General features: G+C 42.7%; 1 protein-coding gene across 2 annotated transcripts in view; it reads left to right on the forward strand.

The window, feature by feature from the left end:
- The window catches only part of GLRA2 (glycine receptor alpha 2), a 217,117-nt gene that overhangs the window by 85,785 nt on the left and 110,421 nt on the right, over nucleotides 1–20,911 (forward strand). For both annotated transcript variants that reach the window (XM_061629427.1, XM_061629428.1), the window contains exons 5-7: nucleotides 3,757–3,839; nucleotides 12,549–12,686; nucleotides 15,570–15,784. In XM_061629427.1, coding sequence (XP_061485411.1) covers nucleotides 3,757–3,839; nucleotides 12,549–12,686; nucleotides 15,570–15,784 — 436 coding nt within the window. The remainder of the gene's footprint in view (nucleotides 1–3,756; nucleotides 3,840–12,548; nucleotides 12,687–15,569; nucleotides 15,785–20,911) is intronic.

Raw genomic sequence — 20,911 nt, forward strand, 5'->3', positions numbered from 1 at the left:
CTGAGGCTGATGGGAGTTGTGGTCCAACAACATCTGGAGGCACACTGGTTGGGAAAGGCTGCTCTAGGGTTTTGGACAGGGAGTCTTTCCCAGTCATACTTGGAGATGCCGGGGATTGAACCTGGGACCTTCTGCATGCAAGGCAGATGCTCTTCCACTGAGCTGCTGCCCTTCCCCAGGGGCTGCAACTGTAAGAAAAGGAGGTATCCATCATCTAATGGCAAGTCTCACCTGCCTGCAATCCAGTTGCCTGTAGAAGACACACAACTGAAAACTGTTTAGGCGAGGGAGGGGGAGAGTTCTGGTTGCCATTCAGGCAGCCCACTATCTTGGCCCCTGAAGACGCTATCTTGCGAAGAAAATACCTCGTTCTAAAGATGTTAAAATTTCTCTTTTTATAGCTAGTTGTCTGTTTTGTGCTTGACAATGTGTTAATTCTCTCTGGTTCACTTTTTAGTCTATTAACTTGTTTAATTTTGTTTAGACTTCACTATTTTTCACTTCCTTTTGTAAACGAAATGTAAGGCATTGCCCTCTGTTACCTTCTTTCTCCTGACTACACTTGAAAATACTTCTGAATCTGATGCTTCTGTTTTCCACACAGAAGAGACTTTTCTTGTTTGAACCCATGTGCTATATAGTTCCTTAATAGTAAGCTGCTCAATTCTGCAATGCACATTCATTTTCATGGCTAGAAAAGCACTGGCTTGAGACATCTCACTGAACTCACAGTGCTTCCAGATGACTTGTTTGTTGAACATTCATCCTGATTTGTTTGTAGGGAGGTTAGATGATGTTGGCTATTCAATGAGCATTTATACTGATTTGTTTGTGGGAAGGTTAAATAATGTTGCTTCAAAGCAAGTGTTATCCCACACTTTCCAGTGCATTTGCTCATCACTTACTTTACTGTGAAAAGTCCTATCTTTTGAAGAACCTAGTCTGTTCCACAAGAACGTCCCATTATCTATAGTCGTTCAATCTGAATTTGTCAGTAAGTGATTGAATTCCACCTGATCATAGTGACAGTCTACAAATGCCCATAGATCCACTTGCACTTTTTTCTTCTCTATCCTTTTTAGCTTAGTCGTTGTGGTGTCATTTGTTTGGAGGAGGACTGTTTACGGTTATTGAAATACGAAGCATCTGGAAGGCTCCTCTTTTAACAGAGCAGCCTCTTTATGTTAGGAAGTCAGATGTTACAAAGGAAGCTGCAAAAGAGGGAAAATCCACAGATACATGGATGTGCAAATGATTCAGAATTTTATTGCTCATCCAGCATTGTTAATGGTGGGAGGCCTTCATTATAAATGTGTGAATGTTTTGTCAAGCACTGAATTGGACCAAGTGGATTTATGTTTCAGGCAAGTGCTCCTTCCTTGGGGACTGCTGAACTTTCTCCCCTGTGCTTCATTGAGAAGGGATAACCTAGCAAAAGCCAGTACCCATGAGGAGGGCTGTCTCTCATCTTTTGAATAAATATATGCCTAAGGAAAGATAGTGGAATCTCCCTGCCTTGTGAGTTCAATCTCTCAACATAAACATGGCTCAAGGATATTCTGCTTTTCACCTGCACACATATACTGCAAAAACATGCACAAAATTAAGATCTGTTCCAGGATGGGTGGGAATTGTTCATAAAGCATGTCATATTTTGGAGAGAAAAACTCCTTTTTACCTTCATGCTGTTTCATTTTAGTACAATCTCCCCCACAGATAAAAAGTATGTCACACAAATGGCACATGTATTACATGCAATAAAAATGAATTACAAGAAACATTGTCACACTGTTTCTTAGTATTTTTTTAAAAAATAGTTAGCCTTTTTTCATAGTGAGCTCATCTGCTGTTCCATGAACAAACTGAATTCCACAGATATGCAAACAGGGAAACATAATACAGTATGTAGTTTTTGCCATCATTCAAGTGAAAGATTATTACTGCACAAGAATCTATAAACCCCCTAGTACAGCCTTTCTCAACTAGTGGGCCACCAGATGTTGTTGGATCGCAATTCCCATCTTTCCTGACCATTGGCCATGCTGCCCTAGTAGATGGTGTAAATGATGATGGGTAGTGTAACCCTTTGCATGTTCAGAAGTAATCCCATTGTGTATAGGGGGCTTAGTCTCAATATTGGGTAAGTATGCATAGGATTGCAATCCAATGCCTGCCTGCCTGCCTGCCTGGGAGTAGGGATGAGGGAGAAATTTGATTTAGTCCAAATCTATCAGTTTTGCACTTTCTAAAACAATATGAGAAGTGAAACACAGCCATCCTTCCAAATCCACAAGTATCCAAATTTTGTGATGCAGTTCTCCACCAAACAATGTTTACAAAAATGCATATATTAGGGGAAAATGTGTACAACAATGAACATATTCATGAAAATAATATACAAACGTATTATATTAGAAGAGATTGCTTGCAAAAATGTTCATGTTAGTCAAAACTTCATACAAAAATGTGAGTGTTCGTTGAAATCCGCACTAAAATGCTGAAAAAATGTTAAGGATTTTTTGGTTAAAAAAAACACAAATTGCTGCAGAAACCTGGAGAACTGAATTTAAGATTGGAAAAATAAGAAACTGAATGAGCCACAACCAACAGATTATTCCATCCTATGCAAGCCCCATTCAACACTGTGGGACCTACTTCCAAGTACCTGCTGTGAGACAAGTGTTGATTCCAGGCCAGACTCAGACTGGATGCAGGGCTCTGATGTTGCTTCAGCAAACGTCCAACTGAGATGGAGCCCTATACAGCAGCATCTGCATCCCTATTGCTAACCCTGCCTTCCCTTGAAGGTGCCTTTTCAGTTAAAGGACCCCCGCCGCCGCCAGCCAGCCTCTCCATCAGTCTCCTACTTCGACAGAGCATGGGAGACTCTTGTCTGACTGGGGCCTCTGCGATGGGGTCTTCCAAGTCTGAAGACAGCAAACTGGTGGGTGTGCTCCTGGGGCTGTCTAGGTGTGCCCTTCCCCTTCAACCTCCTTGCTCTCATCTCCTGAAGACAACGAATCCAGTTCTAGGATCATGACAGTAGCCAGGTTTGATTTGCATTAATTAAAAAAACTGGTACATTCTTGCAGGGCTTTTACTTTCTAATCACTGGGGTATAACACCTCATCAGTGAAGTGTTATTCTGATTTGTTAAGTCCTATCCTGGTTTGGGGAAAAATAAAGGTGCACTCCAGGTTTGAATTCATGTTCAGGTTTTGGTTTGACAATTCTGCATCCACTCAAATTAATACTAAGCATTCTGTCTGTAATAGATTACCTCTTTCCTTCCCAAATCTCAGCTAAGGGTGCTTCTTGACTCGTGTGTGTGAGAGTGTTTAAAAGGGAGGCTGAAGGAGTGATATTTATAGCATAATATTTATAGGGGTGAGGGTCAATTTGCAGTAGAAATAACCATCTTTATTTATTTATTATTTGATTTATATTCCGCCCTTCCTTCCGGCAGGAGCCCATTAAACAGCTCCTGTTTAATGCAGTTTGGCAAATCACTTTAAAAAAGAAGGGGCACATCAGAAATAGATGACTGTTTTATGGAGTTCAGTGGGACTTGAATTGTCTGTAAAAAAAACTGGTCCGTAAGGAACATCTGGCATACTGACCTTGTTTCACTATCAGAACTAACAAATGGAAACAGTCTTTCCTCTTTTTCATTTAACAAATGCTTTTTAAAAAAACCAATCTTGGATATAATTAAATGCTTACTAAACTTGCTTAAATCTCTTTGCATTCCTTTAGGCTAACATTAACCTTATCGTGTCCCATGGACCTGAAGAACTTTCCAATGGATGTACAAACATGTACAATGCAGCTAGAGAGCTGTAAGTAATCAGATGCGGGTTTTAAAAAAAAACAAACACCACTAACCTTGAATGTTCTGACTGCTTGAAATGCCAGCATTTAATATTGCTTTTACACTACTATGACCTCATGTTTTCTAACATTGTACTGCTGGCATGCCTTATTTGCTGAGACAGAACTCTGCTATAACTGCTGTACGGTTTCATACATACATGTGTGTGCGCAGAGCTTGGAAAAGTTACTTTTTTGAACTACATCTCCCATCAGCCCCAGCCAGCACCATGCTGGCTGGGGCTGATGGGAGTTGTAGTTCAAAAAAGTAACTTTTCCAAGCTCTGTGTGTGCGCATGCATGCGTGTCTATGATGCTTGCACTGGGGATGTTTTCAGACCACAGAATGACATGTGCTAGCCCTTGACCTTTGGAGGTGCTCTTTCACCTGCCTCCTCCCCAAAGGATGCAATGAGTATTCCACACGCTGCTAAGCCATTTGTCAGTATCTCTAGACTTGCTGGTATGCACTCTTCATTTAGCTGCCTTTATTCAGGCCGCAGCTATTGCTCAGTGTCAGTAGAAGTACATATGCTTTGCGTGCATAAGGTCCTGGGTTCTATCTTGTTTTGGCATCAAATACATTTTGCTTTCCGAAGCAAAGGACAAGATGGCACACACAGCCTCCCATTCCGTGTACCATCTATGTCTACTGGACTTGTCACTGAATGTTACTTCAAGACTCATGATGGGATGGTGTCTCTACTGCTCTTGAGGCACAAGGCTAGTTGGGGGGGCCAAGAAACACATGCCTGCCCTCCAACAGAGGGGGTAGCTGGAGGGCTCAGGAGGGGCAGCCAGGAGGGGCAGCCAGGAGGCTATCCCCCAGCATCTGCTGCTTGATGCAGTCACTTCACTTTGTTTAACGGTATGGCCAGACCTATTTTATGTTTATAATTTGGGTGGAAGCTGTATGTCCCTTCCAGTGCATGCACAGATACCCTATATATACAAATGAATAAATAAAAATCCCTGGCATGTCCTGTTGAAAGGATCTCACAGCCAAACTGGATGTTAAATCTCTTTGCGTTTAACATACAGATTCCCCACTCCCCACCCCAAATGCAAATAGCATCAGCTGGAAGGGAGCTGATGATTATTGGGATTGCAGCAGGCATCCAGGGGAAAGTTATTCTTTCCTCCTCTGCTTTGGTCTTGAGGAAAATCCCTCCTCTGCAGCTAGTTATTAGCATTGGGAAGATATCCCCCATTGGCAGCAATGAAAATTGCTGCCCAAAAGTGCTTTTCAGCCCAGGAGGTAAGCTGTCACGGGTGAAAAGGAGGGTGTAGGTAGGTTGGAAACAGGAATGCAAAGGAAAAACCAGATATGTTGATTGCAAGCATGTTTGTCATATCTAGTTTGGCCCTGAGACAGCCCTATAGCCAGTCTTTCTTGTTATGTGGGGCAACCACATTTCTAGGTGGGGCACTGTGGGGGGGAACCATGTGGTGTCAGCCAATCCCCCCCCATTGGTGGAGAGGACATGAGGGCCGGGCAGGGAAAGTGAAAGACAGTGACCTTTCCCCTCACTCTTCTTCCATCCAGACAGTGTGTTAATTTACATGAATGAGGTTTTACTGGTTGAACTGGCTCACTCTTGTTTGAGAGATCCCCAGGAATACCAGCCTCAAAAGCTTGCCTTTGCCCATAGCTACAGTCCTCTTTCACCTGTGGAAAGCAATTGGATTTTTTAAATTGGTTGCTAGGTTGATTTTTCTGTCCAGAAACCCTGAAAAGGTCTCATGCTGAGCTGTATATATTGGGAAAATCAGAAATTAGGCCCAGGTAGCCAGCCAGCCAGCTAGGTAGCTAACTGTAGGGTACACAGCAATAATTCTATTCTCTAGGGTTGTTTTCATCCTTTGCCATCAAATATTCAAGAAAAAGAAGACAAAATATCCACTATGGTTGTGAGCATAGTGAGTGCTTTAAGAGAGTGAAGGGTAGCCATTTTTTCAGATGACTTTAAGTTATCTCGTTATTTTCCCTTTAGAAATAAGCACCCAATCCTGCTCTATTTCTTATAATAACTGCAGAATAAACAAACTCTTACTTCTTTCTGCAGGCAAACATGCTTTTTTATTGTTTGCTTGGTATAAAACACAAATAAAAATGAAAAGTAGAGCAAAGGAAAGTCCAAGGGGTGGAGTCTTAACTCTAGCCCATAATATAAAGTTCTAATATTTAACTCTTCAAGGGTCATGTGACTATACTGGCTTATTTTTTTTCATGGCCGCTTAAGTAATTGTAGGGTGATTGTGATCATGAAAGATCCAGTGGGGTATAGTGGTTAAGGTGTTGGACTACTACCCGGGAGACCAAGGTTCAAATCTCCACACAGCCATGAAGCTCACTGAGTGACCCTGGGCCAGTCACTGCCTCTCAGCCTCAGAGGAAGGCAATGGTAAACCCCCTCTGAATACCGCTTACCATGAAAACCCTATTCATAGGGTCGCCATAAGTCAGAATCGACTTGAAGGCAGTCCATTGAGATCATGAAAAATCCACCCTCAGTTACGGAAAATCTTGAGTGAGCAGCTTTGGGGGCTCTTCCAGATGAGGCTTTTGTTGTGCACTCAGCCTGCTTTATTTACTGAACTTTTCAGAGGGCCCTATTCTTAAATTGCTCCCATTATTAAAACATGCTGTCACTCTTTATCAAATCAAAATCAAATCAAATTTTATTATGCGGTCATAGACCCAATATACAATTGATTTAACAGGAGGTAAAAGAATATAAGTTATAAAATACAGCATTAAAATAAACATTACTGGCTAAGAGAGATCTTCTTACGTATGATTTGGGCAGCAAAGATGAACTTAGCAGCAGATAGGGTGGTTAACTTGTCAGTGCCGGCTAGAAAATGTTTCAGTAATCGGTCAACAGGCCTGCCCGGGAAGCTTTTCATAATAGGATTTAGGTACCTAACGCGTTCAACATTATAGTAGGGACAAAGAGAAAGTGAGACAGTGATTCGACGTCTACATTCCTACAGGGGCATAGGTGGAGTTCGAGAGGTATACCCTGGAAACAGCCTTCTAAGAGTGAAGAAAAGAGACAGTTAAAACGAGCCCTGGAGAAGGCTAGACGATATAGTCAGAATTTCCAGGTAGGTGGCAGGATTAGGCAATGTGAAATTTAAATCAGAATGGGTAGGGGAGCAGGTTTTAGCAGCATCTGACATTGAATTTTGAAAATAGATGTCCTTAATCCGGGTCTCGATGGTCCGTTTGGCTAATCCAGGCTCTAGTGAGGATAGAATGTCCACTGAGAAGCCTAGTGTGGCCAGGTTGGCAAGTAATGTTTTTGACCATGTGCTGGAAAAGATGTCCTTCCAGAGGAGATGTAAATGTCTTGAGGCAGGGCTTGTGTAAGCTAATTTGGTCCAATATCTGAAAGCTAAGGACCAGGCAAGGGATTCAAGTGAAGGCAGTCCAGACCCTAGGCGGAGGCCGGCAGCCGGGACACATCGAGGTACACTGAAAATTGATCTTAAAAAGGTTGATAAGATTGATTCAACCTTGGGGTCAAAACTCTGGGCCCAAAGTGGAACACCATAAAGGAGTTGGGGAAAGATCTTAGATTTGAGAACCTGGATGGCAGCAGGTATATACTGCCCACCCCTAGTGTAAAAAAAACAAAGAATGGCTTTTAGTGTGTTTCGGGCAGTTTGGACAGCGGAGCGTATATGAGCAGACCAGGAAAGAGAAAAGTGAAACATGACCCCGAGATATCTGTATTGCCTAACCTGGGCTATCTTCTGACCATTAATTGTCCTATCGGACACTGATGAGCGTCGGGAGAAGACCAAGATTTTGGTCTTGTTAAAGTTTATAGTTAAAAAATTTGTAGCACAATAGGACATAAAGGCACGGAAAAGCCATTTCAGACCAATTTTGGAGAGGGACAGGAGGTCGGCATCATCTGCGTATGGCAGCAGAGGGCATTTCAGGTCAGGCACCTTGGGGGGATGAAAGGCAGGAGAATGGCAACATGTACTCAGGTCGTTTAGGAAGAGGTTAAATAGTACTGGGGCTAGAACACAGCCCTGTCTGACCCTCTTGGTAACGGGGATGGAGTTTGTTAAGGTTCCATCGGTGCCGCATCGAACTCGAAGAGAAGTGGATTGGTAGAGGTGGTAGATAAGGTAGAGGAGTCTCATGTCCATGTTAGTTCGAAAGAGTTTGGCCCATAGTTTGTCTCTGGGGATGGCGTCAAAAGCAGATTTAAGGTTGACAAAGGCAACAAAGAGGCCGTTTCCTAGGGGGCTCATATATTTTTCAGCCATGTGATTTAACAAGATACAATGGTCAAAGGTGGAACTGCCTTTTCTAAAACCTGCCTGCTCCCAGCCCAGAACGTTCTCCTCCTCAAGCCAGCAGATCAGTTTTGTATTTAGATAGCTGGAGTACAGCTTGCCCACCACCGATAGTAGGCTAATGGGTCTGTAATTTGAGGGATAGTCTCTGGCTCCTTTCTTAAAGATTGGTATGACAATGGCCTCAAGCCAGACCGCGGGGAGGTGACCGGAGTTGTTAATCTGGGTACATAGGCTAGCCAATATGGTGGCCCACCAGACATGATGCGACTTCAGCAGTTCAGGGGGAATAGCGTCCTGGCCCGGAGCCTTGCCGGGTTTCAGGGCACTAATCAGAGATTTTATCTTGTTCTGTGTAACAGGCGGCCAGGGTGGGAGGGCAGTGGGGTCCACGGTAAGTGCACAATTCAAAAAGTGATTACTTGAGGCCTCGAACAACCCTGTAAAATACTGCTCCCAGCTGCTGGAGGGAATGTTGCAGGGAGTAGGGTTAGAAGATGTTAAGGCATCAGTAAAAAGGGACCAAAAGATTTTAGAGTTTTTGATTTGGGAGGCATTTATCAAGGCCTTCCACCCGTCCTGGAATGCCTGTCTCTTTTTAGTAGTTATCAAAAGTTTGTATTGGTTTTTAATGGTGTAATATTCTGGTGGGAGTGAGTTAGAATTATCCTTCCTGTATTGATGGTATACCTTTCTCAGATTTCGCTTGGCTTCAAGACAGGCTTTGTCGAACCACCTGGGGAGGCCCTGTTTAGTTTGTGGTCTAGAAGATGGGGGTTTGGATTTTAAGATTGAACTTAAAGCAGAGGTCAATAGAGAGTAGTCATTTAGGGCAGGAAGAGGTTCAGTAGCATCCACAATTCGGTTTTTAAAGCCCAACCCCTGGGGGGAGTCAAGAAAGAAGGAGATCTTATTCAAGACTCCTATAGACCATTTGGTTCTCCGGTGTTTGGGGGAGGGTATTTTGTCCTCAGAGTTACGTTTGGCATCAATATAGCCTTTCACTGGGAACATGATGGAGAAATTGAGGGGGAGGTGGTCGCTGTCTAGTCTATCTCCCACAGTAAAGTTAGTAATCAGGTTGAGCAAATGTTGAGGGATCAAGACGTAATCCACGACACTGCTTCCTCGGCCCGATACTTAGGTAAATTCCGCTCTGTTGTCTACCAAAGTAAGGCCGTTCAGAATTATTAAGTTAAAACAGCCCACCATTCAGGTCAGACAGATTCCCCCATAATTCACCGTTGTGTCTTAGAGGACCAGTCATGCTTAAAGGTGAAATTTTCAGTGTCAGTTGCCTCCCAAAGGCCGGATGAAAAAAGTGTAGTGTTGTTGGGGCCTATCCTTGCGTTGAAATCCCCCATTATTATAAGATGGGCTCTGGGGTATAGGGACTCTACGTCCATTATGTATTGTTCCAGAGACTCCCAAGCCAAGTATATATCTTTCCTGGAGGGAAAGGGGGGAATGTAGACGTTGATCAACAGGAGAGATGTAGATGTAAAGTCCATTAGGGCAGCTATTGCAAGGTTCCCGCATCGATTGACTTTTTTGGTGTTTGCGAGGAGGGAGGTTGAAAACAGTATCACCAGACCTGCTTTGGGTCTGCCTTTCCCAATAGGGGGCACGGCCGGTAGATCAATTGTTGAAAAGTCGTCCAGGTACAGATTTTTGGTGGACCATGTTTCCTGCAGAAAAATTACCTTGAAGTCTTTTTAAAAGTCGAGTATCTCAGGGTTTTTTTCCTTGGTTGCCCATCCTGCTATATTCCAGGAGAGAAAGTTAAGCTGGGCTCCGGGAGTAATGCTGGATTCCCCATAGTCCTGAGGGCGAGGGAAAGGGCAGCCTGATGTTGGTCCGGTTGAATGGTTACCTTGTCAGCTTAGTTCCGTGATCTGGTTAAGCTCTCCAGTCGAGTCCACATAGACAGCACCAGATTGCGCTGGAGGGATGACAAGCTTTGCTTTTTTTATTATCCTGCACGCTCAGATGAAGCATTGTAAACATAGGGCCCAGTTCCTCAGGACCCAGAAATCTGGATTGTAGCCATTCAGTTCCGGACTGTAAAGGTCTGGTTGAGAAGTTTGAGGGGTATTCCTTTAGGGGCCTTAGGCACCCTATCGCAGGGTTGATCGACTTTGTTGGTGGTGGTTTGAGGGTAATGGGGACCTTGGCGTAAAGAGGAGTCCCCATGTGCCGCTTAGGCTGTCCGGTCAGCCGCTCCGGTTTCCTAAGAGCTGGCGTCGTTGGAGGACATGGTGTTTTCAAGTCTCGCTCTGGAGATTTCCCGGCGTTGTCCTGCATGGAGTGAACGAGCGTGTCTCTTAAGAAAGTAAGTCTGAGGGTTATTTCTTCCTGGGTCTGTAAAGGTAATAATAGGATTGAGTCCAGGAGGACTTTTTCTTCCGGAAATTGAACTGATTTGAAATCATAGGGAGGTTGAGAAAGCATATGTTTTGGGCTGTGTCTGGGATTCGAAGAACTTTGGGTACCTGGGGATTGTCTGGACGAATAAGCGGATTACTCAAGATATTATTTTCTGAGGAATGGAGGTTGTTGTGGAACAAATCAAACCGATTATGATTCTCGAATAGTCTAGTTATTAAGATTCCGGCATGAAAAAAATTGACTTTTTCTTTGTAGAGGAGTTGTACAGTCGCCCAGGTCCAAAAAGTTATCACATCTCGGATGTGCCGGCAATTGTGAAATAGGTATTCGATGTCAATGATGTCAGTGATAGTGCCACACTGGGGGGCTATCTTTTTTGCCAGGTGAAGAAAGTGAGCTTTGCAGTGGTCAAAAGACCAGGCACCTGAGGTTTTCGGAAAATTGGAAAGAATTAGGCTTTGACAACTGAGAGTCAGTTTCCAAGCCTGGCTGGTTATGGGATTTGGGGTGAATCCGGGTTTAATTTGGTCCTTAGGTGAGGAGGCAGAGCCCAGATCGATAGCATGTTGCCCTTGATCTTGTGAACTGGCAGATGTGTGTATGGAGGCCGCTTTGTGTTCTGAGAAGACCAGGAGAGGCTGGCAAGTACTTGTTTTATCTGCTGAAGGGTAGGCTAAGGAGAAGTTCGGTCCTACCATGTGTTCATTGGCATGCTCCATATTAGGAAGTTGGGTGATCCTTCCTTTTTGGGAAGTTTTGAGTTATTTACTGAACTTTTCAGAGGGCCCTATTGTTAAATTGTTCCCGTTATTAAAACATGCTGTCACTCTTTAAATGGAGGTTGTCACTGTCTGTCATGTCACAAATTAAAAAGACAGTTTTTCCCAAAAATCTTGGGGAGGCAGCAAACCACAGGTCAAGGGGGGCAGCACCCCCATTTGCCCCCCCCGGCTACAGGCCTGCCATGAGATCATAGAAAGCTCACTGCTCACTGCTCACTAAACAGTATGCTCATGTCTATTCTATCAGATTGTTTCTCCCAATTCTCTGCCTTGTTTTGTGCAATGGGTGATAGCCAACTAAGTCACATACTCAGAGTTGATCCATTGAAATCAATGGACTTCATTTACTTACACCCATTGATTTCCATGGGTGGGTATGATTAATGTTGGATTATCATCCAATGATCAACAATAAGATAATCAAAGAACCTAAGAGGATATCACATTCCATAATCTGTATGTTTACTTAGAACTATGTCACGCTGTATTCAATGGGCCTTACTTCCAGGAAAGTGCATATAGCATTGCAGCCTTAATTGCATTGCATTGATTATATATATTGGAAAATTGCTTGTCTGTTTGCTGTGCATTTGGACACTTCTTAAGACATAGTAACCAAATTTTGCATGATAGTTCCTGAGATCAAGGAACAGGTTTTTGTCTATGTTTGGATACAGTTGGATGCCATTTTGAATCAAGATAACAGACTAAGTCTGCAATCCAACACATGTCTACTTCGAAGTAAGCTCCATTGGGTTCAATTGGGCTTATTCTCAGGTAAGTGTATATTATATTGCAGCCTAAACCTTTCAAAACTGCACTGATTTTAACCACTGATTTCAAAGCTGTACTATTTTTTTGTTTGTTATTTCCTGAGCAACACTGAGTATGAGGCTGGTAGTATAATATATTTCCTCAAATATTCATGGCCTTGTCATAGATATCTATGTAGTTACTGCCAAGTGTTTCCCTTATTTATAGTGCAGGTGTACATTCACTGCTATCATGTCACTCTTTGTGAGAGCAGTAGTGATTATAGGACTGTTTAAGAGTTAATTTACAGTATTTATCTTTGATGTTTTCCTACTGAACACCAAGATCGCTTTTACTGCAGTAATTTATCTCTCTTGACTTCAGACTGTGTGCCACTCCATTATTATCTAATCAAAGATAATTTGTTTATTCTAGTTGGCTACACTATGAATGACCTGATATTTGAATGGATGAGTGACGGTCCTGTGCAAGTAGCAGAGGGCTTAACTCTGCCACAGTTTATTTTGAAAGAAGAAAAAGAACTTGGTTATTGCACAAAACATTACAATACCGGTGAGCATTTGTTTACTGTAATTTTAACAATCATCTCTACAAAGGGAATGGGGAGGAGTATAAACTGGGGAGGAGGGATGAGAAATGTATCTAATACAGCTTCCCCAGCTTGTTGCCCTCCAGATGTTTTGGACTATGACTACCATCAGCCACAGCCAGCATGGTCAATGGTCAGCGATTATGGGACCTATAGTCCAAGAAATCTGAAGTGCACCAGGTTGGAGAAAGCTGATATAATATATGAAGATCTTCCTCTTCCTACATGTATAGGTAGGCCAGGGCCGGTTCTAAAGGGTGGCCAGGTGGGGCATTGGCTGGGGGCCCCTGCGCTCCCCTTCTGCAGTCCATGGCAGGATTGCTGCCACAGATAGCAGAGCAGGAGCTTCAGAGCCGCCCGCCATTCCCCCGCTTCACCTACCTTTCTCTCTGCTGTTTTTTGCAGCTGTGTGCACTGCACACACAGGTTTGCCATCAATCAAGGTGGCGGCTGAGGTTTCCCTAAGGGGCTGAAGCCTCTGCCGCCATCTTGGTTGATGACAGCAATACGCGCGTGTAGCACACATGTGTGCCATCAACCAAGATGGCGGCAGAGTCTTCAGCCCCTTAGGAAAACCTCGGTCACCATCTTGATTGATGGCAAACCTGTGCATGTAGGTGCGCCACCAAAAAAACAGCACAGAGAAAGGTAAGTAGAGCAGGGGAATGGGGGACGGCTTGGGATCTCCCACCCTGTGATCCGCAGTACCGATCCTGCAGTGAATTGCAGAAGGGAAGTGTTGGGGCCGGGGGAAGCTGGGGCCCAAGGAATGCCTACCTCAGGGCCAGCCCCAGGCATGCTGGGGCCCAAGAACTCCCCTTCTGCAAGTCAAAAAACAGCAGAGAGAAAGGTAGGTGAAGTGCGGGAATGGCGGGCGGCTCTGAAGCTCCTGCCCTGCTATCTGTGGCAGCAATCCTGCCATGGATTGCAGAAGGGGAGTGCAGGGGCCCCAGGAGCCCCAGGGGCCCCTGTAGCCCCAGGAGCCCTCGGCCAGTGCCCCACCTGGCCGTCCTTTAGAACAGGCCCTGGTGGCTAGTATGGTTCTTTGCTGTTCCATTACGTGGACAGCAGTGTACCCGAAACAGCCAGAATACAAAGAAGTTAAGTGTTATTTATGTCAGAAAAGAACTTTTAAGGGAAATGCCAATCAATTTCCGTGCTTGGACAGTTCATTTTAAAAAGGAACTAGTTCTAGTTCATCCTGTCCAAAGCAACAAGTTCAGGTTTGGCCTTATACAAAACAAACTAGTTCAGTTCATCCTTGGCAACATTTTTTCAACATTCAGAATATTACAAGCCGCTGTGCTGAACTATAGGGACCATACACAAGTAATAAGATGTCTGACAGAGAGAATGTCAATGGGTGATGCATTTCCCATAATCATGTTCCCATACTAGAAAAGGTTTACCCAGTTTAATTTGTGCCAGCCATACAGCTGTTAAAGGCATAATTCACTCACTTCCTGACTGTACATGTACTTCTTGCTGCAAGCAGCTCCTGTTGGAAGACAGTGAATATCTTCATGCCTCACATTCTTTCCTTCTGATTGCTTAGCTACAGTTATTAAGTGACTAAGTATCTTGAGCAACAGCAGTCCGTCCATATCTGCCTAATAAATCTCAGAACGTTGCCTTCACATTTTGCTTTCTAACTTTTTTATGTTGTAAGTACAACAGCAGGTATCATTCTGTTAGTAACCTAAGGGGTGATTCTGTTGACAATTGGCCCAGGAGGGGGCAGAGGATATGTTGCTTAGCAACCAGGCTGGATGGCATGATGTTTGCTGAGGTAACCCATGCTCTGATTGGCTATGTAGTTCTGAGGAAGTTTCCCCCGCTATGTGTTCTTGAATGTCTCCCTGCTCTCAACCAGGCCTGAAACCTGTAAGATAATTTATTGTAAGATAATTTATTTATACCTCCTGAAATTATGCACTGTTTATGTTCAGTTTACTCAGTAAGGTATTATCAGTTTATTTTCTCGCTGGACTCCATCTGCTTTATTCAAATCATTCTGCTAACACTTTATAGATATCTCATTGACTTACTCTTTTTTTAGTGAAAGCTAAGAGTCCTGGCCTCCTGCTGGTGGTGGTGGTGGGAGGGAATTGACATAAAAGTGAACTAGAAATCATTCAGAGATCTAGCCCAAAATGATTTTTTAAATCCACATTTAGTTCACCTGGTAATTATGGGAACTACTTTCATGTATAGTTCACATTTTTGAACTAGTTCAGTGAACTAGTTCATTCCAAGCATTGCTCAATGTGTAACACAGCCAGGTATTAGGAGTTTAGGAGTTCATGTTCCAAGCTAGGTTACTAATTACAAACATTGGTGACATCACTAGCTCCCACTGCCAAAGACATAATCCACTGTTCACTTTTTAAAATAAACTTGTTTCTTTGATACAAGTGCCATTTCTGAAAACATCAGATCAAATGCTCTGATCTCCAAATATTTCAGATCTGAATGTTCAGGAATACAAATTTGATTACAATGTTAAAATACGAATAAAACCACAAAAGCCCTCACTATTTCTTCCAATATTACATTCTATCCAGCAAAGACAAAGTGTATTTTTCTCCTCGAAAGGAAAAATTGTGTTACAGTCAGTTGTGTCAGTTGATATAAAAGTCTCAAGTGACTATCTGCCAATATAGTACATTGGCCTAGTTAAGAATTTGTGCAGTATTTTCAAGTCCTTGGTGAAGGAATGGAACCAAGATGAATGAATAATATTAGACATTTCAAAACTCCATGAGTCTAAGGCAGTTAATTTATGCTCATAATAAAAAAAGATTAAAAGTACAAAAATGATTTATAAAAGCAATTTCATGTTCTAGGAAAATTTACATGCATTGAAGTAAAGTTTCATTTGGAGCGTCAGATGGGATATTATTTAATCCAGATGTACATTCCTAGCCTGCTGATCGTCATTTTGTCCTGGGTTTCTTTCTGGATCAACATGGATGCCGCTCCAGCCAGAGTTGCCTTGGGCATCACCACAGTCTTGACAATGACCACTCAGAGTTCAGGCTCCAGAGCTTCTCTTCCAAAAGTAAGAATTCTCCACTTAACTCATTCAGAAAGGGAAGGCAGTGAATGCTCTTTTCCAATGTATTTTGTGTCATGCTCCATAATCTCTTCATGCATTTTTAATAGCCAGGTCGCCTAATTCTCCAAATGTTCTGTCCTGGCAATATCTTTGAATTTAGTCTGTTTTGTTTGCAAGGCAGCTTTTGTGTGTGTGTGCGTATGCGTGTAAGACCATGACAGTTAAAATATGCAATGCAACCTACAGATTGAGCTGATGAGGATCGTAATACATACTGACAAGCATTTTTTGTGTAATTGAATTGTTGGCAATATCTGTTGGGTGGCTGAAAATATTCATATGATGGTGCATCTAATGTGCAGGATCAAAGGTGGGAGATATTCTTACTCTCTCGGTCCTTCAGTGTGGCTACTATGGCTATTAATCTAATACGCTCATGTTAGCCCTGGGCTCCTACTGGGAGGAAGGGTGGGATATAAATCAAATAATAAATAAATAAATAAAATAAATGAGTAAACCTACATACACCTAGCATGGCTGTAAGAATCTAGAGCAACAGTACAGAATGTCCAGTTTGTAGGCCTAAATTCTGCAAGACCATTTTACCCAAACCATGTCCATCTGCCCCACACCTGATGTCCTATTTTATGTCAGGTGTGCAGCAGGTAGAGATGTGGCTGCCAATGAACAACTGAGGGCCCATCCATACCTAACCACAAAATCTGCGTTTTCCATATTCGGTTGGTGGCCTTGAGATCCATACATGTCCTGTTGTGGTCGGATTATTGTGAAAACCCAATTATCAAGCTTCCATATGTGTGGGCTTTTTTTCGCCTTTAGCATTGGCCGCTCCGCTAAGTCCACCCCTTTTCATTGATTGGTCCAGAACGGTCATTAGCTTTTCATGTGCTTTTTCAAAAGAGTGCAGAAATGTATATATATTTTTCATTCCCGCGCATGCACAGGTTTGTGGATGTGCAAAAGGGCAATGTTAATGCCCCCCCCCAAGTGCAAGCAAAATAAATGACTGGGTTGTTACATATAACACAGAGCATTCCAAGGATGGGAGCCCCTGGTTACTCCCGATTCTATTGAATTTGTCAAACTGAGAGGCAAATCCCTTTCCATGTTCGATTGTTTCCCTCTGTCTCCTGCTGTTACCATTTTGAAAGGCTGTGTGCACTCACTCACTCACACATACACACACACACACAGAGAGAGAGAGAGAAAGAGAGAGAGAGAGAGAGAGAGAGAGAGAGATCTGGCTGCCTAAAGGGAGAGAAGCTGATCTCCCCTTCCTCTCATCCCTGATTTTTGGCTCTTTGGCATGTTTGGGTCCCCCTCCCCTCCCTATCAACTGTGGGGCAGGAAAAGACAGGCTTTGCCTGCTGCTGAATTGGCTGCAAGATCAATGCCACGTTAAAGTACTAGAGCTTGCTCCTCTCCCCCCCCTTACCCCTGTCAGCCCAAGGAAGCTCAGTTAAAAACCTCCTTTAAACTCCGTGTTTTCAATTAATTGTTTGTGTAACATCGCAAAATAGCTTTTAAGTGGAAATATTATTAATTAAACATTTCATTTTATGTTTGATCACAAAATAGTAGGTTTTTTTAAAAAATGAACAACAATGTGATACAGTTACAGAAGCCAGCAGGAGGAAGTACCCCAGTTCACTACCAGAAGCATGAATGAACTGTAAGCATGAAGGAGGAGGCATGGACAGAGGATGGGGGGAAGGAGAAGGGGCTTGGCATACGACAGAGGAACACCCATTGACCACCTATTGCAGGAAAGTCCGCGGCATTGTGTCCGACCCCACAGATGTTAATGCGATTGATTATTGGTTTAGGAAAGCTTAGCATTTTGGGGGGGGGTTATGTTAATGCGGGTTTGTTAACGCAAAAATCCATCCAACTTGTGATGTCATATAGACAATGGTGAATTAATGAGGACACAAAGCAATTACATTGCAGATTATACATTCATATGGACTGGCCCTGAGAGCCTTAAAGTGTGATCCTTCAGCACAAGCCGATCAGTGGTGACAGCAATCCTGCTGAAAGCAGCTGTGCTATGGAGTTCCAGGTGGAGTGACTGGCCCAGCACTTGGTGAAGTTAATCAACCCACACCCACCCCGCCTGTGAAGGGCAAGACCTGGTGGAGACCTTTTCTGTGATGGAATGCAGAGGAAAGTCCAACTCCATGCATGCCCTGGCCTCCTGAGAGACCATATAGAGGCATTAACTGACATGCTAGTCCAACTTGAGGAGGGAGAATAATTGGGATTCCCTGTGCATGTTTGGGCCCATGACAGTGTTTAATAGTTGCACCCATCAAATGCAAAAATGAGCTACTTTTTAATTAAATAATATTTATTACTAATGAGCCTCACTACAGTCTAGAATGCAAATAATGATTGATTTCCTACTCCAGAATACCTATAGTTACATAAACAGTCAATGATCTATTCTCATTTTTTGTTACAACATCAAAAAGATGGGGGGAAGTGTACAGAAATAATGATCCAACCTCATATTTGCATCGTATCTGTTCCAATAATTGACAAACTGAGTCCATCAGTCCAATAACGCTGTAGGATTACTCTTTCACTGCCTTGTCCAAATCAGGCTTGTGAGTTTGTCCATATGTCCAAGCATTTAAATTTCCATTCTCAAATTGAGGGGCTGGTTTGGGCTTTCCATTTCCTGGCCCAAACTATTTTTGCAGCAATCATAAGGTTAGAAATCAACAATTTTAGATTACTACTAATATCCAATTCTAGGTGGTTAAATATTACCAGCATTGGAGTGGGTCTAACTACAATACCAATCATTTCTGGAAAATGAGCTATTTGACTGCCTTGTTGCCCTCTGTTTCCTAATTCACATCTCCTGAAATCTTCCTGAGAAGACTGTGTATTGGGCCAGGTGATTATACTTTTTCAATGTGCCAAAGGACACCTCAGATGCATTCTTAAGCACATTTAATTAGATGGAAGGTTGATATGAATGTGACGTATGCTGATATGAATAGATTTAGGATCAGGGTGCTGATATTTAGAGAAATGGCTTGTTTGGGTAAGGAGAGTTTGCTGCTCTCCTTCCAGCAACAAAACAAACATCAGTTTCACACAGAGGCTCTATGAACATGCAACTTGTATGGATGAAGGCTTTGTTCATACCTTCAGCTGAATATGTAAAGGTTCCCACCCAACACACACACATTCAATGAATGATTTCACACAGCTTGGTCATCTTTCAAAACTATGATCTTTGATGACTCACATTTGATTTATTTGAAGATTGAATTGAATTGAATTGAAACTTTATTTTTACCCCACCCTTTTTCCAAACTGGAACTCAGGGCGGCTTACAAATAAAACTATGTGTAGTTAAAAACATAGAAAAACATACCATTAAAATGCAATTAAACTATGCACAACCTTAAAACCATAAAAGGCACTTAAAAATCTAAGAACAATTTAAAATAATACAGATAATAATATAAAACATTAAAACAAGCCTTGTAAAGCCCAATCCTAAACACCTTCTATCCCAAAAGCCTGTCGGAATAAAAAAGTCTTTACTTGCCGACAGAAGGATGGCAAGGAGGGGGCCATTCGTGCCTCCCTAGGAAGGGAGTTCCAGAACTTAGGAGCAGCCACCAAGAAGGCCCTATCTTGCGTCCCGACCAGTCGCACTTGCGAGGGTGTTGGGACTGAGAGAAGGGCCTCTCCTGAAGATCTCAGGGCCCGGGCAGGCTCGTATAGGGAGATACGGTCTGACAGATAGCCTGGACCTGGGCCGTATAGGGCTTTAAAGGTCAAAACCAGCACTTTGAATCGTGACCGGAAACAAACTGGCAGCCAGTGGAGCTGTTGTAACAAGGGAGTTGTATGTTCCCTGTAACCAGCCCCTGTTAATACTCTGGCTGCAGCTCTTTGTACCAGTTTAAGTTTCCAAACAGTCTTCAAAGGCAGCCCCACGTAGAGCGCGTTACAGTAGTCTAAATGGGATGTAACTAAGGCATGCATCACCATAGTCAAATCAGGCATTTCCAGGATGATGATGATGTCTGCTTAAATGGGATATTTTGCTGAAACTTTTAAAATTGCACAGATTTTGTTGACGTTGCTCTTCTGGTGGTAAAAATGAAACATCACTGAAAAAAATCTGGTGATTCATCACTGTTGGTTCAATTTAGGAACTTGCTTTGCAAAAGACATGGCTTGACAGACTGTAAAGAAGGAAATCGTTTGTGGCGAATTAGAGGCTTCTACAGTAGCTGTATTATTCCAGATCAGACTAATTGTCCATTCAGCTTAGTATTGTTGAATCTGACTAGTAGCAATAGGTCTTCAACAACTCTTCCCCACTACCTGCTACTGGATCCTTTTAAGTGGAGAAGCCAGGATTATGCAGAGGATCTTCTGCATCTGCAATTGAGCTATGGCCCCTCCCTGGTTTAGATAAGTGTTGGAAGAGAACTAACATGATCCTCAGTCTGTGTATACACCAATAGGGATGGGATCTATTGGCCGATCCAGGTCCAAAAGCATTCTGCTGACCTAACAGACAGGTATCACTTAGAGTTCATCTTTGTCCACTAGCTGCTGCTTTTACTGATTTGGTTTTCCCTTGCAAAAATATGGATATTAATATTGATATTTTGCAAGGAAATATCAATGTTTTGAAAGGAAATATTGAGGTTTGCCTCATCCATGAAGCTCACTAGTGACCTTGGGTCAGTCACTGTCTCTCAGCCTAACCTACCTCACAAGGGTTGTTGTGAGGATAAAATCAGGAGGGGAGAGCCATGTCTGTATGCCGCCTTGAACTCTTTGGAGGAAAGGTGGGATATAAATTTAATAATGAATGAATGAATGAATGAGTGAATGAATGAATGAATGCTGAAAGAAAATATTGATGAAATTATCGTTCTTAAAATCAACATTTTAGAAGTGGATTTTTTAAAAAACTGTTTTTGAAAAAAACCACAGAAAATCTCGACATAAAAAATTCCATCCACAGTAATAGAGAATAAGCAAATTAATAGAAAATTTCATACCAAATCTGAATTGGGCAAAATTCTAGCACATCCCTACACACCAAACATTTAAACCACATGGCTT

This window comes from Rhineura floridana, chromosome 5, assembly GCF_030035675.1.
Source record: "Rhineura floridana isolate rRhiFlo1 chromosome 5, rRhiFlo1.hap2, whole genome shotgun sequence".
Lineage (NCBI taxonomy): Eukaryota > Metazoa > Chordata > Lepidosauria > Squamata > Rhineuridae > Rhineura > Rhineura floridana.